Source organism: Talpa occidentalis, unplaced genomic scaffold (genome assembly GCF_014898055.3).
Source record: "Talpa occidentalis isolate TD23 unplaced genomic scaffold, MPIMG_talOcc4v2.1 talOcc4.17, whole genome shotgun sequence".
Classification (NCBI taxonomy): domain Eukaryota; kingdom Metazoa; phylum Chordata; class Mammalia; order Eulipotyphla; family Talpidae; genus Talpa; species Talpa occidentalis.
The window spans coordinates 50565138-50582804 of NW_023601754.1; the positions used below are offsets into that span (position 1 = coordinate 50565138).

A 17667-nucleotide genomic window follows, 5' to 3' on the forward strand; every position below is an offset into this window, starting at 1 on the left:
CCTGGCCGCCGCCTGGAAGATGGGCCGCCGCCGGCCTTCCGAGGAGCGCGCCGGTCGAGAAGGGCCGGGCCCCTCGGGCAGCAGCCGCCGACCTCAAGCTTTCGGCCGCAGCAGCCGCGGGCCCCTCGCAGCGGGTCTCCTGCGGACCCAGCCGCGCGCTGACCCCTGGCGCCGCGCTGGGCCAGCAGCCTCGGGCCACCCCTGCCCGTCTCCCTGGCGCAGGCGGGCTGGGGAGGCGGCGCCCGCCAGAGCCGAGGAAGCGCGGTCCAGCCGCCCCCAGAGGGCCGCTCCCGGCGCCTGCGGCCTCCCGCCCAGGGCCACCGCCATCCAGAACCGAAGGGCGGGGTGGGCGCACCGGTCCGCGGGGGTGGGAGCTGCCGTGGGCCCCTCGTGCCCGCCGGGATGCGTGGGGCCTCCTGGGACCAGCCCCGGGACCCCCCAACCCGCCCGCTCTACGCGGGTCCTGCCGAGGCCGCATCAGGACAAGCACCCAGCGCGCAGGGCTCCGCGGAGGGGACTTCGGTCCTGCCGCGCCTCTCCTCGGCCGCGGGCCTGTCCTGAGCCCCGCCCGGCTCTCGCCCGGCCCCAGCCCTGCTGTCGCGGGGACACTCGGGTGCCGAACGGCCGCGCGGCCCCTAGCCCAGGCCTGGGATCACGCAGCTCTGCCCCCGGCCTGCGCGGCTCACTCCCGGGGCGCCTTCGGGTTTCACCCTGTTAGCCACAGCCCTCGCAGTAGCCCCTGCGTGGTTGCGGGGCATAGCGCGTGGGCCGAGCCTGTGCCGCCCTTAGCCCTTGAGCACATCATCGTGTGCGCGCAGGACCCGGGGCTCCAGCCGGCCGGCCCCTGTCGAGGTGGGGTCACCATTGCCTGAACCTTCGGATGGAGACAGGACGGCGGACCACGTTTGGACCATCCCCAGCCAGGGGGTGGGGCAGGGAGGGGCGGGACCAGCTGGGGAGCCGGTTTGGGGGTCTCAGTAGGCAGAGAGGAGAGGCGTCCCCCAGGAGACACCGGGGAGACACTGAAGGTCTGATTTGGGGTCCCCTCCCACAGCAAGCGCTTCAGACCGGAGCGGGAGCTCGAGGAAATGTGAGAGTGTTTCATCACCTTAGAGCAGCTTTGGGGTCCGCCTAGGCTGAGGGGAAGGCGGATGGAGGCCCCCACGGCCCCCCACGGCCTCCAGCCGCCAGGGCCGGAGCTGCTTTCACACACGGGGGCCCCGCGTCCGGTGTAGTCTGGGGCTCACGTGAGCGAGCAGGAGCAGCGAGCAAGGAAATCTGGGCGACTGCGGGGACCTCGGTGCCCACCGGGCATGGGCTCCTGGTGCCCGACGCCCGGGCTGTGCCTTCCCGAGGGAGCCGGCGCTCCCGTGAATCCACAGCCGCGGAATCACGTCTGCTTTGGAAGGACACTGGGGCTCCCGAGAACCCTCCCTAGGGCCCCCAGCAGCAGCTGGCGACCCGCACCCTGAACACCCTGAACACCCTGAACACCCAGGGCCCGTGGGCGCCAGCTGCGGCCCCGCATCGCCGAGCTCCTTGAGTCCCGCGAGCGCCCGGCGTGGGTGCCCAGCCCCCCGCCCGGCCGGCGCCCCAGCCCTGCGCGGGCCTCCCGCCTCGCCCGCGGGCCGATAGGGGACGGTCCTGGCCCGCGCTCTCCCCGCCCCCCGCGCCCGCCCCGCGCCCGCCCCCAGGATCTCGCGCTCAGCCCGGGCCCTCCGCCCCCAGCCCGGAGCCGAATTCCAGGCCCCTCGCCCGGGCCCCGAGGGCCGGTTGCCATGGACACCGCACACGTGGCGGGACCTCGGCGGCGGGTGGGGCCGCCCCTGCTCGAGAACCACTTCCTGGGGCTGGTTTTCTGGGGCCCCGTCCCGCGGCCTCTCCCCCGCCCCTCTCCTCGGCCTCCCTCCCCCGCGGGCTCCGCCTCGGCCTCCGGGCCTCCCGGGACGCCCCGTGGACCCGGCGGACCCCAGCGCGCCCAGCGCCCCCGGCGCCCCCGGCCGCCCCCAGCGCCCCCGGCGCCCCAGGCCCCCCAGCCGCCCCCAGCGCCCCCCGCCGCCCCCAGGCGCCCCCGCCGCCCCCGCCGCCCCCAGGCACCCCCCGCCGCCCCCCGCCGCCCCCAGCGCCCCCAGCCGCCCCCCCGCCGCCCCCGCCGCCCCCCGCCGCCCCCCGCCGCCCCCGCGCCCCCGGCCCCCCCAGCCGCCCCCAGCCGCCCCCAGCCTCCCCAGCGCCCCCAGCGCCCCCAGCCGCCCCCAGCCGCCCCCGGCGCCCCCAGCGCCCCCAGCGCCCCCAGCGCCCCAGCCGCCCCCACCGCCCCCACCGCCCCCCAGCCGCCCCAGCGCCCCCAGCGCCTCCAGCCGCCCCCGCCGCTGCGCGAGGGCGTTAGGGCGCCCCTGCCTCGGGCCCGGGGGAGGAAGGCGCTGCCCGCGGCCCCCGAGGGCGCTGCCCCAAGGACTCCCGGCCGCTGCCCGTCTTCCCTCTTCCCGCAGGCGGCCTTGGCCCCCGGACGGGACGGACGAGCAGGAGCCCCGGCTCGGCTCTGCGCCCCGGGGCGCCCTCCCGCCGCCCTCCCGCGCTGCTCCCATTGACTTAAGCGGTGAAGGCGAGCGGCGGCCGGGCCCGCGCCCCGGGAAGGCCCCTCGCCAGGCCCAGCGGGCAGCTGTCCTCCCGCGGCCGCCCCGGCCAGGCCCGGCGACGCCTCCCCGGGCGGGGCAGCCACAAGCTGCCCAGTCCCGGCCGGTGCAGCCGAGCGTGGACGCCAGGCCCGACCCGCAGCCGCCGCCTCTCGGGGCGCGGAAGCGCCTGAGCACGCGCTGCTCCTCGCAGGGCGACGGCCGAGCCGCGGGGCGCCCTGGCAGCAGCAGCCCCGCGGGCACAGTGGCTGCTGCAAGGGGAGGGCTTCGGGTGTCCCCACCCACACGAGGGCCGCTTGGCCCTGAGCCCCAAAAGCAAAACTCTGCAGGCAGATCCGCTCCGGCCAGGGAGCACTGGGGGACCCCAGTGCTTCTGTCGTGGGGGTCGCTGGGCCGTGAGGGCTGTGGGAACGCAGGGCGGCAGGGCTGCAGGGGCTTCGCTGGGGCCCAGCGGGTGACGTCAGGGCTGACACAGGCCCCTGCCCGAGTGGGCCCCTGCCCCACCCTGGAGAGGGGTGGACAGCGAGAGACCACCCCGTGACCCCCAGGGCCCCGCAGCCACAGAAAGTGGGGAGGGGAGGGAGGGGGCTGAGGACGCCCAGGCATGCGGGGACAGCAGCTGTGTCCCCGGGGCCCCACCCCGCCGGCCCTGGCGAGACCCACAGGAAGGGGGACCAGGCGAGAGCCTGGACGCCCCAGGCACGGGCAGGGGACGTGGCTCTGTGACCCGGTCACCGAACTTCGTTGGCCCCGGCCGCGTGAGGAAAGCGCAGTGTCAGCGCTGAGCGGCGGCCAGGCAGCTGCGCTGGACCCTGGACGAGCCTGGCCGCTGGGGAGGTGCTGGACGCCTGGAAGGGGGGCGGCCTGGGCCTCCCGCTGACCCCTTCTTGGCTCTCTGTGGTCAGCGATGCTGTTCCCGCCACAGTGGCCGCACCCCCTGCCCAAGGCTGGGCCTACCCCGTGGCCGCAGCGGCGTCTCAGGTCCGACCTGTGTCCCCTGGAAGTGACGGCCGGAGGGGCCGGTGTCCTCGCCCTCTGCTGCCCCTGTGGTGCCCGCCTCCCTGCCGGGCTGGGGGATGGTGCCCTCGGGGGAGGAGGGCAGGAAGCGGTCTCCTGTACTGACCCCAGGCCACACGTACCCAGCGCGCCCTCAGGAAAGCAGTGGACCCCAAGAGCAGCCTCCTTCGCCCCCTGCACCCCTCAGGCCCCCCGGGGAAGGCAGGAGCCCGCGGAGCAGTGATGCAGGGCCAAAGCTCCTTCTCTGGGATCCCAGCGTGAGCCCCTCAAGTGCCCCTCCCAGAGCAGCCAGTGGCCTTTCCCTGGCGGCCCCAGCGCCCATCCCGTCCCCACCAAGCCTTGCCCCACCTCCGGCCCAGCGCCCATTGTTGGCCTGGCTGTGCTCGGGCACGTTCTGGACCGCCCGTCCCGCAGACCAAAAAGCCACCTCCTCCCAGCAGCCCTCCTGGACCACCCCGCAGAATACCATGCTCTGCTGCCTGGACCTGACTTGAGGAGCAAGTCCCCCCCACCGCAAGCAGCCCAGAGGGTGATGTCCTGCACAGAACTCCGCCTGAAGGGTCCTTGCCAAGTCCCCATGCTGGGGCTGGGGAGCTGTCCCCACTGGGTCCGGCTCCTTCCAGCAGACGCTCGGAGACCCCAGGCAGCCCCTCTCCCACTCCCCCCACCGCTGCCCCCCACTGCACTCCGGCTTTTCCCAGTGGAAGTGGGACTCAGGCCTCTCAGGCAAAGTGTCAGCCCTGGGCGAGCCACCTTCCACCCGTCTCTTACTGTAGAAAAACACACAGCCCGTCACCCAGCTGTGCCCGTGTCCAGCGGTCAGTAGTTCCCCGGCAGCAGACACCCAAAGCCTGTGCAGCCTCCACCCTCCATTCCCTGAACCTGAAACTCTCTTCCTCATGGGCAGCCTGTTCCTGGCCCCAACCCCAGCCTGTCTTCCCGCCCTTTGGGTCTGGGTCCGCCTTGTGAGAGTGATGGGTGCACTTTCCTCGAGGCCCACGCGCATTGGAGTGTGTGTGGGGTTGCCTTCCTTTTCAGGGCTGTATAGTATTCCGCTGGGGTTGCCCCACAGTAATTGCTGGCACTTCCTCCCCTGGCTGCTGTGAGTTATGCCATGAGCATGGGGTGCGGCACTCTCAGAACCCCCATTCGGTTCTGTTGGGGACACCCAGAGGAGGAGCTCCTCGCCTCCTCACAGCAAGGTCTCTGTTCAAGTCTGTTTTTATTGTTAATATTTTTTGTGATATTTTTAAAAGATTAATTTATTTATACAAGCACTGGGGTTCAGACCAGAGGCACGGGAGGGTGAGAGGATTCACCAGAGACAGAGCGGGGAACAGAACAGGCAGACAGACCGAAGACTGCTGAGGGGAGCAGCAGGTGAGACAGGAGAGGTCTGCCGTGACATGTGGGCATCTCCCCGGCCAGCCAAGATCGAACCCGCGCTGCAGAGGCTGCTGACAGCTTCACAGTGCTGCACTCAACCCTTTAGGCCACCGGGGAGGCCCTATTTTTTGATATTTTAAAGTATAATTGTACATGTCGTACAACAGGATGGTTTGAGGGGCCGTCACAGGGAAGTATTAGGCAGTCAAGCTGGGCGAGCCCTTTCTGCGGCTGCTCTGTGTGCGGGTGTCCATCCTACTAGTCAGCATCAGCTGCCCGTGCCATCTCTGGGTTTATTCCTCCTACATATTGGCAACTTTGTGCCCTTTGACCAACACCTCCCTGTGTCCCACCCTTGGTCCTGGCACCCAGTGCAGCTCACTTTTTTGATTCCACATATAAGTGCGACCAAGTGGGTCTTCCTGTCTGTGTCTGGTGTATTTCATTTGGAACGATGCCCCCCAGATTCACCACATAGCCACAGATGGCAGCAGGTCCTTCTTTTTCAGGGTTGCATAATATTTCACTGCATCTCCATCCCACAACTGCCCTATCCACTCGTCCATCTGTGGACACCTGGGTTGTTCCATTCTTTTGCCTGTTTCTAACAGCCACTGGTGCTTTCCTTTGCGCCCCACCATGGATTTTCCAGGGAAGGAAGCCGAAGCCAGAGAGCTTGAGTGACCTGACTGAGAACACACAGCTGTTAACTGGAAGAGCCAGAACAGAGGATCCTGGGTAGGCTCACGGGCGAGGAGACAGCGAGCCACTCTCAGTCTTTTGGTTTTTTTTTTTAAGATTCGTTTATTTATGCATACAGGAGCTGGGGTACAGGTCAGAGGTGGGGGGGGGTTGAGAGGATTCACCAGAGGCAGAGTGGGGAGCAAAACAGGCGGGTCCACTGAAATCCACTGCTGAGGGGAGCAGCGGGAAGGCAGGAGAGGTCTGCTGTGCCATGTGGGTCGCTCCCTGGCGGGGGATTGAACTCGTGCTGCAGAGGCTGCGATTGCTTCATAGTGCGTTGCTTAACTCCTTGCACCACCCGGGAGGCCCGTCCCTCACCGTGTTGGATGGAGCTCTCAGAACATGCCGTCACTCCGTGCTCTAGAAAGCCCCAGAGCTCCTGCCGTCCTGGGGGCCAGGGTCTCCCAGTGCTTTGTGCCCCCCTAAGCTGGTGCTGCCCCCCCCCCGGCCCTGGATGCCCGTCCCTCAGCTGTCCCCCTTCCCCACCACCTTAGCCCAGCACCTCGGCCTCCAGGGAATCGCCCAGGCCGCCCTCCACAGACACCACTCTCCCCACAGCGCTGACGCCCCGTGAGCCAGGCTGGTGGGCCCCCGGGTCAGGAGGGGCGCCTTGGCCCCCCCACTTCTCCACGAGGCCCAGGACGGCTCTCGCCCGGCCCACCCAAGACAGCCCACATACTTGCCGAGTGAAATAAGGACGAGAACAAAAGCAACATCTGGGAAAGGACGCGGGTTTTTTCCAGTTGGCCTTGGCAGCCGAGAAGGGGCCTCGTCTCCTCCCGGGAGCGCAGCGCTCGCTGCGTGGGCTCGGGCCGCCTCGCCTGTTCCCGGAGAAACTGGGCCGTGTCAGGATGAGGAGAGGGCCCCCTGCGGGCGAGGGCAGCGGCCTTGGAGTCTAGGGGTGGCCCTGGTTTGGCGGGCCCAGAGCCGGCGTGCAGGCTCTGACCTCCCCCCAGCGGGCCGCACGCAGCCCCAGGGCCGTCCCCCGCAGGGCCCAGGGCCTGAGCTGCTCCCCTACAGCGGGGACCCCCGCCCCAGGCTGTGAGCACCGGGGTGGAGCCGCCCGGCGGCCACGCGGAGGGGGAACATGAGGCGGGGCCGTCGGGGGAGCCGCTCCGGGGCTCAGGTGCGAGGGCTCCGCGCGGGTCGCCCTGGCCTCGGCCTGGCCGGACGTGTGCCCGCCAGGGGCGCCTCGGAGGGGCCGCGTGGGCGCTTGTGAAGCCAGCGAGGCCCTGCATGGGTGCGAAGCTCAAGTGCGGGGCCTGGGGGCGCAGACCCGCGAGCGCGGTGGTGTTCTGGAGTGTTCTGGAGCGGCGCTTCCCGCAGCCTGGCGTGAGGGCGGAAGCACCGCGGGGTCCCGCTCCCACAGAGACGCGCCCGCCCGGGCCCTGCGGGGCCCCCGGCTCCCAGCCCTCCACGACCGCGGGGATTTTCTCGTGTTTCCTTGAGACTCGTTCTGTCCTACTCGGCCCTGGGGGCGCGCAGTGTTCCCCCCATTCCAGGGTCTCCCCAAAGCCCGCTGAGCGGCCCGAGTTTGGAGCCGTTGTGTGTGTTTGAGCCGCCACAGCGGGCGGCCCGACGGCTGCGAGGGAGGCCGGGGTCACCCCCCAGCCCGTCTGGCTTTCCAGGGGCGCCTCTCCCGGCCGCCTCGGGCCTGGTTATCTCCGGTGATGGGCGGCCGCGGGGGGCCGCGGGTCGAGGCCGCAGCCAGCGCAGCTGCTGGGGGATTAGCCAGGGAAAGCTGATCCCTGACGAACGCCTCAGGTATGTCCGCCCAGGGGCCCGGCTGCGTGAGGAACTCGCTGGCTCCACGGCGGGAGAACGCCGCCGGCCGGGCCTGGGGGAGCCCACGAACCCAGCGGCCGCGGCCCGGACCCGCCCCAGGAGCAGGGCGGGGGGCGGCCCGCTAATGGTGGGGGGGGGCGCACAAGGCCCCGCGGGGTCTCGGGGCTGCCCCGGACAGGGCCCTGCCCTTCGTCCTGCACCGGCCAGGGCGGGGTGCCCTGCAGGGCAAGCGGGGGTCTGGGCTCCCGGGGAGGAGCCTGGAGGCCCGACGGCGCCAAAGATGCATCAGGGGCGCGTCCTTCTCCCCGGGACATAACGCGGGACGGGCGTCCAGGGACGGGCGTCGGAGCTGCAGGCGACGCGACCCCACAGCCTGCTGAGCTCAGGGGCCCAGGCGGGGGCGCCGGGCAGGGCCGCGGGCGCGGAAAGCCTGAACATGTGCAGGAGGGGGTGAGACGGCCGAGTGCTCCCCGGCCCGGGGGCCGCCCCCAGAACCCCCCCTCTGTGTGTGAAGCCAGCCCCCGCGACAGCGCCCCGTGCCATCTCCCCAAAGACGAGGGCCCCGGCCCAGAGCTGGACCGGACCCGACCCCCCCGACGGTTGCCATTCTGGTCCCCACGGGCAGGCCAAGGAGCGCAGAGTGGGGCCCAACGCCCCACCCCCGGGCAGGGAGGGAGGGGAGGCCAGGGCTGGGCACAGCCTAAGCGCCCCAGGAGGGCGCGCGCCGGGAACACTGCCCGGCCGGGCAAAGGCGGGCGCTGCCCCGCGCCCCACCCGCCGCCGCAGACGGAGGCAGCTGCCGCCCGCGCGCGGGCTCGGAGTCCCCGACGCCGACAAACGACGGGACAACAGGATAAGCGGGGCCCCGACGCTGTGGCCACGGGGGCGCGGGGGGCTCTGCCGGGCGGGGCCGGGGCGGGATCACCCCCTCAGCGCGCTCCGCGAGCACGAGGCCGACCGCGAAGCCCGCGCCGCGCTCCGCGCGCGCCCCTGCTGGCCAGCGCCGGGGCTGAGCGTCCAGCCCGCCGCCCGCAGGGCGAGGGGCCGCGCCCGGGTCCCGGCGTCCCGCGGCGCCCCCGCCTGGCGTCCTGAAGGCTCGGGATGAGGGGCGCTGCCCTCTGGCCCCGCCGCGCTCTGCGCGCGCCCTTCTCCCCTCTCTGGCCTGGACGGCGGTGGGCGCGGCTCCCCGCGCCCCTGCAGCTGAGCGTGGGCGTCCCCAGCTTCCCGGTGCCCATTTCACCCTGATGCGCCCGAGGAGACGGAGGCAGCGGGCGGTCACTGAGTGGCCCTGGGGGGGCAGCTCAGGCCCCCCGACTCAGCCCAGACACACCACTGTGGGCGAGGTGCGTGTGCGCCCCCCTCCGCCTCCAGTGCAGCCCCGGGTGGGGGGGTCTCAGTGCGCTTGCCAGAGGGCGGGGGAAGGCAGGGACGGGGCACCACCAGCCAGCGAGACGCAGTGCAGCTGGAGGGGCGGCTCCAGGATCTGCCGTGCGTGGTGAATGTCCCCTTCTTTGCACTGCGAACAGTCCTCCCGCCAGAGAGGGGTGCGAAAAAGTGGGAGCCAGGGTTATAATGGTCACCCCATCCCTCTTAGAAGATCCAGTATGAGATTGTGGGGTAACAGGAAAGCACAAGTCTACCATCCACCTTCCTCCATCCGTCATCATCCTCCATCCACCACCTGTCATGCTCCATCCATCCTCCATCCATCCATCATCCTCCATCCATCATCCACCATCCATCATCCACCACCCATCATCCTCCATCCATCCTCCATCCATCCATCATCCACCACCCATCATCTTCCATCCATCCTCCATCCGTCCATCATCCACCATCCATCATCCACCATCCATCATCCATCCATCCTCCATCCATCCATCATCCACATCCATCATCCTCCATCCATCATCTCCTATCCATCCATCCACCATCCTCCATCCATCCATCATCCACCACCCATCATCCTCCATCCATCCTCCATCCATCCTCCATCCATCTATCATCCACCACCCATCATCCTCCATCCATCCTCCACCCATCCATCATCCTCCATCCACCATCTTCCATCCACCACCCATCATCCTCCATCCATCGTCCTCCATCCACCATCTCCCATCCATCCATCCATCCGTCATCCTCCATCCAATCTCCACCCAAACTCCATCCACCATCATCCAGCCATCCTCCATCCACCCTCCAGCTACCCATGTGAGTCAGGTTATCTGTGTTGTGGACCTACTGTGTGCTAAGCACTGTTGAAGGCACTGAGACTCCAGAGGTAAGGTATACACAGCTGGTACTGACCAGGGAAGGACAACATTCCTGCAAACAAAGAGCGAGATTGCACACACGAACGCGGAGAAGACAAGGCAGCACTGGCCAGTGGGCAGTGGCAGGTCCTCGACCGGCCATCTGGCCGGGGGCCAGGAGGAAGCATGGCCATGCTGGCCGCCAGGGCTCCCAGCCAGCCGCACAGCTTCGCTCTGTGGAGCAGGTTCAGAGTGGAGGCAGGAGCCGCTGCCCGGAGGCCCTCTCCTCCGCAGGCCCCAGACCTCTCAGGGCAGGGAGTGGATGCCGGCTCTGAGGCTGCGGTCTAGGGGGGCCATGAAATTCCAGGCCCGGCCCCTCAGCTCCTCCTGGCCCCTCCTCTTCCTCGGCTACCTTTTCCATGGCAACGGGAGTCTCAGCGAGTGACTGCCCCGGAGGCGAACACCCAAGGCTCCGGCTGAGTCTCTGGAGACTGACCTGGAGGAGGGTCTCCGCGTCAGCCCCGCGCGGGCCTATTTCACACCCACGGGGCTCAGCCCCGTGCCCTGCAGAGACTCCCCCCACTGCCCCCCCCCATGCCAGGGCAGGCGGCACCCCAGAGAGCCCCAGCCCGATGGCTACAAGTTCCTGCCTTTTTAAAGCGCATTGTGACAGGACCCGTGCCTTTGAGCTCTGAGCTTCAGCGGGAAGTCTGCTTGGAGCCCCGTCCCCCCACCGCCCCTGCAGTCCCCACCTCAGAGAAGCTCATTCTCAGTTCGTGCTCCTCAGCCTCCCCTTTATTTTCTAGCTGAATAGTGGGGCTCGCACCCACGCTCTTCAGCCTGCTGCTGTCCGCTGAGCGCGAGGAGAGCGTCGCTTCTCCCAAAGAGTTTAAAACGTCACCTGAACCCGATGTCTGTGGTGACCGTGGGACTCAGGGCGGCGGCCTGGCCTCGGCCTGTCTCCTCAGCTCTGGAAGGGGGGTTGTGGGGAGCACGGGCGGTTAACACCTGCAAATGCCACCTCCCGGGGCACACGTACACCCTATATACAGCAGATAAACCGGGAGACCAGGCCACCTGGCCTGTCAGCCGCTCCCCACCGCCCACAGGCCAGAGCGTCCCTTACGGCCAGCTGGAGCTCACCTCACGCTTCCTTACACAGAGGGGCTGCCCCGTCACCTGCACCTCTGCACACGGGAGGGGCGCCCCGAGCCACAGCTTCCTGGGCGGAATTGCTCTGGTCAGGGATACCGGGGCAGACGCTGCGCTGCTAACCCAGAGCGCCTGCCGGAAGGCGACCCACCCGATGTGGACGGAGCTGGGGGTGGCACACAGCCTTCCAGCTTCTGGGGAAGTCAGAACACCTACGGCTGCCCATTTCAGCAAAGCCCTCTCTGCTTGGCTGCAGTCCCCACTACTCCCCATTATCCCAATGCGGGAAATTGAGTGGAAGTGAGGTCAGGGAGCAGGCCACGCGGGTCGGGGCGGGGGAAGGCTCTTTGCCCTCGTAGGTCTGGAGGGCAGCCCAGGAATCTGCATTTTCAACCATTCATTCCCACTCACCCCCTTCCCGTACAGGTGAATTGTGTCATAAAAAGTTTTCTGGCTCTGCGGCCTCCCTTGTGGCGCAGGGGTTAAGTCTCAGCACTATGAAGCAATCCGCAGCCTCTGCAGCCAAGTTCAATCCCCAGCCAGCCAGGGAGCTACCCACAGGGCGCAGCAGACCTCTCCTGTTTCCCCGCTGCTCCCCTCGGCAGTGGATTTCAGTCAGTCTGCCTGTTCTGCTCCCCACTCTATCTCTAGTGAGTCCTCTCACCCCCGCACCTTTGGCCTGCACCCCAGCTCTTGTATGCATAAATTAATAAATCTTAAAAATAAATAAATAAAACCACAGTCCCGTGCAATCAAAAAAACAGCAACAAGAAATGAATGACCAAAACGACAGGACGCCAGCTCTTGGCGTGACACAGCAGCACGGAGCCCTGCGGATTCCAGCGGTGGGGGTGAGACCCTCTCCAAGGACAGCCTGCGCCCCAAGCCTTCTCGGTGCCGTCGCGGGAGAACCCGCCGCCAGGCTGATCCCCAAGACGCGCCATCCGGCCACCCGCACCCCGCGGCTCGGGCAGCGGTCGTGGCTGTGGGTGAGCGTTCCCGCCCTGCGCGCCTGAGAACGCCCAGCGACTCCCCGCGACCCCCGAACACGCCCGGGAACGCCGGGCTCCGCCCGTCCAGTCCCGCGCCTGCCTGGCCGCTGCTTCCCCGCGGCCGCTGGGTGGTGCTGGGCGCCCGGAGCACAGCGGCCTGGCGCCGCCCTAGCAGGAGGGCCGGCCCCGGAGCCCCGGGGTCATCGCGGGCGGACCTGGACCCCGCGGGGCGCTGGCGCCCGACGGGAAACAAAGACGCTTCAGACGCCGAGACCCGCGGGGCCAGGAGGCCGGGGCCAGCGCCTCGCGTCCCGCCGTCGGGGGTGGGGGGTGGGGGGGCTCCGGACCACGTGTCCCTGGGGCCGCGGCTGTGGCTCGGCGGCCATCTACCCCTGGACCTCTGAGGCGCTGCGGGAAGGCGACTGCCTCGCGCGTCCTGGGGGGACCGGTCAGGATTCTCCCCCAGGAGCGAGGGACACGGGCCTTAGCGGGAAGCAGGCGCTCGCTCTGGGGAGACGCCGCCCCAAGCCCGGGGGCCGGGATGGGGCGTTCTCCACGGAAGGGCGCCCCTGGTGCCGAGGGACCCGCAAGGGCGGCTCCGGACCGTCACAGCGGCCGCCGGGGTGCGAGCACCTGAGCCCCCGGCCCAGGCAGAGGGGCGCCGGCAACAGGGCCCGGAGGCTCCGGGAACGCGGGCACCCCGGCCTCGCGCCGGGCGGTCTTGGCGGGACTGTGCCAGCCGCTGGTTGTGGGCGACTTTAATCGCATCACTTTTGTGCCCTGAATGCCCGCCTGCCCGCGAGCCTGTTTGTAAACTCAGGAGAATAGAGTAAAATAGAATAGGGATAGATCTATAAATTTATGTGATTTCAAAGTTAAAGAAAAGTTCCAAGAACAGCACAAAGGAATCTTATATACCTTCCCCACAGAATTATGGATTAGTATTTAGTTACATTGGCTTTATCATTTTTTTTTTAAAGATTTATTTATTTATTTATTTATTTATACACGCACTGGGTACAGTCAGAAGCGCGGGAGGGTGAGAATTCACCAGAGCCAGAGCAGGGAGCAGAACAGGCAGACTGATGAAATACACTGCTGAGGGGAGCAGCGGGCGGCAGGAGAGGTCTGCGCGCCATATAGGCCCCTCGCCTGGGGGCCGGGGACCGAACCGGCGCTGCAGAGGCTGCGGGCAGCTTCGCAACCCAGCGCTCAACCGCTGCACCACTGGGGAGGCCCGGCTTTATCACTTTTATCCTCACTCCCTCCCACATTCCATCTGCCAATTTTGTATTTTTCTGATTTGAGAACTTCACATTTCACGTCTTTCCTAAATTTTTTTTAAAGATTTTTTTTTATACAAGAATTGGGGTACAGGCCAGAGGCACGAGATGAGAGGATTCACCAGAGACAGAAGGAAACAGAACAGGCAGACGGACCTTAGTACACTGCTGAGGGGAGCAGTGGGCGAGGCAGGAGAGGTCTGCTGCGCTGTGTGGGAATCTCCCTGGCCGGCTGGGAAGAACCGGCGCTGCAGAGGCTACAGACAGCTTCACAGGGCTGCGCTCAACCCGCTGAGCCACTGGGGAGGCCCCTTTCCTAAATATTTCTTCCCATATTCTGAGAAAATGCTCTTTCACCATCAGAAGACAATTTCCCATATCAGAGAATTTATTTCAGTACGTGGTTGATGAAAAGAAATGAACAAAGTCACGTTAGATGTTCTACAACCCACCAAGAGGTTTATTACACTCATCATGTATATTTCATGTCAGGACACATCATGATGATAGCCTGATACCAGATTTTACCCAGCTAGGAAAAAGAATTTTTTTTTTTTTACTGTCTTTATTTGTAGATTTAAGTATGACTGTAAGGGGGGGGGAATCCCCAAGAAAGGGGGACGTTCCAGGTTGACTGCCCCACCGAAGAAAGGGTGGAACTGAGCAGGGAGGAGACGCTGGGGAGGAGTCTGGAGAAGGGAAGGACCGGGAGAAAGGAGGCCTGGAGGAGGCGGAGCCTCTTAACACTTGAGGAAACTACCAGTGCTTCTGGGCCTGGGACTTGGTGTTGCCTCAGGCAACACCACACTGACAAAGACTCGGGAGTCGTGGAGCAGACTGCACAAGGCAGGATGCTGCTGAGAGCAAGATTCTGGCCGTTTTTATTGATAGAATATTCATGGAGCATCAGCTACGTGCGTTCGGAGGACAAGGGGAAAAGGATGGTGACACTCAGGAATGTTCTCTAGGGCTTGGGGGGACTTGAGGCTGCTAAGCATGTTATTAGCTTGATGACCAAGTGTTGTCATCAAGACTAGACCCCAGACCCCTGGCCACAGTCTAAATCTCATCAACAAGGCATTCCACTGATCAGCTTCTGGGGTGCCTTGTCATACATCGGTCCTCAGCCCCCGGGGCAATCCCGGTCACACCTCATGATGTATGAGTTGGGGGTAAGTTTATGCATCTGTCCTCAGCCTCCCGGGAGTTTCCGGTCATACCTCCTGATGCACACCCCTCCCAGAGTGATCAAGCTTTCTGCTCGTGATGTGAAAGGCTCCTTGTAAGGTTTGGCTCCTATGACTGTGACTGGACGGTTCTGACTTTTGTACAGGAATGCAGAAGTGCAGAATGGTGGCTCAGCCGCTTAAGTCTAGCAGCCACGTAAGTCTCCAGACCCACACTTGGGGGACCTGGAAGAAGATACTCGACACAGACGTGGGCGACAGGGGCCGCGTTGACCTTGACCTTGCTCGTCTGGCCCCAGCAGTGCCGCCGCCCCCTGCCCCTCTCCTCCGGGTCCCACCGGGGCAGCTTCCGGCCACAGGGGCCCAGCTTTGGGCCAGGCCCGTGTGGCTGGGCGTTTGCCCAATGGGGACGGGGAGCGCCAGGGGCTTGATTTGGAGACTCTGCTCCCCCTTCTCTGAGTCGCGCTGATGTGTCAGAGTCCCTCCGTGGACGGGCAGGTCTGGGGGCGCTGCCCCCTCAGCACCGCGGGCCTGAGGGTCCTTGTGACGCATCTTCACGCGACGGGTCGTGCGGGCGCCCTGCCCCCACCCCCGCCGCCGTCCACCCTCGGCCCCGCTGGCCTCGGCTCAAGTCTGGGAACGACGGTTCCAACGCCGCCCAGAACCGGCGGCCACGCTGGGGCCGGGGCTGCGGACTCCCAGGCGCTCCCCTGGGCCCGCGCCCGCCCGGCCGCCCGAGGACGGGCCGGAGCGCGCGCAAAGGACGACGGGGCCCACGCGACGCCCGCGACGCCACAGGCGGGCGGACCCGGGTCGAAAAAGGCGCGAGAGAGCGCGGCGTGACGTGCGGGGCGGGACTTCCGGCGGGGACTACATTACCCGGCGGGCAGCGCGTGGCGTGACGTCACGCCTGCCGGCGCGGGGCGGGGCTTCCGGGCCCGCGGACGCCGACGCCATTTGCCCCGCCTGGTCCGGGGCGGGCGGGCGGGCCGCGCAGGGCTGGGCGAGCGGGCGGGCGGCGGGAGACGCGCGCGCCCTGGTCCGCGAGCGCCGGCCCGTCCCCGGCGGCGGCCGGCCCGGGGCGCCTGCGCGCGAGGACGCCGCGGCTCGGAGCGCACGGCCGGGCGCCCCTCCTCGTCGCCACGATGGCGGCCCCGCTGGCCGGCCGCTCGCGGGTGAGTGGACGCGCGCGGGTCGCCGTTGCCGCGGCCTGTGCCGCCCGTGGGCGGGGCCGGGCCCGACGGGCCTCAGCGTGCGGGGCGGCGCGCCCGGGGCTGCCGTTGTCCTCGCCCCCGCGCGGTGTCCGGCGGGCCCGGGTGGAGGGACGCGGGCGGGGCGGCCGGGGTGGCCGCTGGACGTGGCCCGGGGCGGGGGCGAGCGCCCACCGGGCCGGGCGGACACTGGGCGGGGCCGGGGCCGCCCTCAGGCGCAGGTGCGGTCGGGACCCAGCAAGGGGACGGGCGCCCGGGAGGCCTGGGGCAGAGCGAGGGCCGAGGGGCCCGGGTGCCGGGGCCGGAGGTGCTGGCGGGGCTCCTCCCCCGTGTCCACCGGCGTGTTTTCAGGGGCGACCCGGATGCATTTACCAGCGGAGCGGAGCTCCCGGCTCGACCGAGGTCACTCTCCCCGCTCCGTGCTGGAACAAGCCGTGTCAGGTCGTGCCCGGGCTCGTGAGGCTGAGCAGTCGGTGGCCCCCGCCGCCACCACCCCTCCGCCGGCCCGTGGACGTGATGAGGCGTTGCCCGGAGAGGGAGAGGGATTAGGCCCCTGAGCTCAGGTGCTGTCATTTCTCTCACTCGGCTGTCGTTGAAGTAGCAGCTACCCTACCCTGTGCTGACCCGGGAGCCAAGGCTCAGAAAGGAAGTGTCGGGTTTCGAGAGTTTGGATGCAAAACGTGGGAGACTGGCTTAAGAGCTGGGGCCTGTTAGTCGCTTTAACCAGGAGGTGAAGCCTGAGCATGGGGCAGGCACGTAGCAGCACCGCTGAGGCTCAGGTACTGCTGTCTTTACCGCGGTCAGTGTCATGGTCACTCCTGCTTCGCGCTGGTGTCCTGGAGACCTTGTCTGCTCTCACAGCCCACATGTTTCCCCATCATTTCCTGTGACTGTCCATTGCCTACCCCGTAGGAGGCTTCTTCCTCTTCCATTAGTGTGTTATGTCCAAAGCAGCATCCACCTTCCCTTGAGCCTCCCCCAGAGCTTGACCCTCAAGTGGTGCTCGCTGATGAGGCGCTTGGTCTCTGCACCTCCATCGTGGATGACGAGACCAGCTGGGATCCCACCCACACGGCCAACACGTCTACTTGTGTTTCACTCTGCAGGTGTCTGTGACCTTCGATGACGTGGCCGTGACTTTTACCCAAGAGGAGTGGGCGCAGCTGGACCCGGCCCACAGGACCCTGTACCAGGAGGTGATGCTGGAAAACTGCAGGCTCCTGCTGTCCCTGGGTAAGGCGTCCCCTCTCCACCATGTGGGAGGCGGTGAGTTCCTTCCTTCACATTCTGACTCCATCCTGGCTGCTCAGGAAGGCCTCTGGGGCCCTCCCTTCCTCGTCCCCAGAATTTTAGTCACTCCATAGACTTCCCTCAGGAGAAGAGGATTGGCCAAGTCTTAGGCTCAGGCAGATGCCCCAGTGTGGGTCAGGACTCAGGCAGGCCCCTCTTCTGTTTAAAGGAGTGACTCTAGGGCCTCCCTGGTGGCGCAGCGGTTGAGCGCTGGGTTGCGAAGCTGCCCGCGGCCTCTGCGGCGCTGGTTCGATCCCTGGCTGCTCCCCGGCCACCGGAGGAGGGTCCCACGTGGCGCGCAGACCTCTCCTGCCGCCCGCTGCTCCCCTCAGCAGTGTCCTTCGGTCCTTCTGCCTGCTCTGCTCCCCGCTCTGTCTCTGGTGAATTCTCTCACCCTCCCGTGCTTCTGACTGTACCCAGTGCATGTATAAACAAAACAAACAAACAAACAAATAAATAAATAAAAAACATGCCTCTATTTAAAAAAAATAAAAAATAAAATAAAGGAGTGACTCTGGAACAGCCGGATAGAAGAGCTGCCATGGCGGGCTGGGTGTGTAGGAAGGGGTGTGGCCTTGAGGCCCGCCCTCGTCCCAGCACCACCATGAGCACACCAGCCTGGCAGCTGAGCCGCTGTGGTTAGGGAGTTTGGGCTGAAGCTTCCATGGGTGGGTGTAGTTGATGACTCCAGGGGACGTTGATGACTCCAGGGGCTGGCAGTCTCCAGTCTCTGCT

The 17667-nt window shown here is 66.8% G+C and overlaps 2 protein-coding genes across 2 annotated transcripts in view; both read left to right on the top strand.

The window, feature by feature from the left end:
• Positions 1-19: 19 nt before the first annotated feature.
• Positions 20-16199, top strand: LOC119248758 (collagen alpha-1(I) chain-like). The gene is made up of 5 exons (XM_037515632.1): positions 20-345; positions 1499-1561; positions 2490-2886; positions 6819-6906; positions 15094-16199. The coding sequence occupies exons 1-5, from the start codon at positions 20-22 to the stop codon at positions 16197-16199; spliced, it is 1980 nt and encodes a 659-aa protein (XP_037371529.1).
• LOC119248759 (uncharacterized) overlaps positions 15958-17667 on the top strand; it is a 34048-nt gene continuing 32338 nt past the window's right edge. Inside the window, exons 1-2 of the mRNA XM_037515633.2 lie at positions 15958-16421; positions 16749-16875. Coding sequence (XP_037371530.1) covers positions 16386-16421; positions 16749-16875 — 163 coding nt within the window. The 5' untranslated portion in view covers positions 15958-16385. The remainder of the gene's footprint in view (positions 16422-16748; positions 16876-17667) is intronic.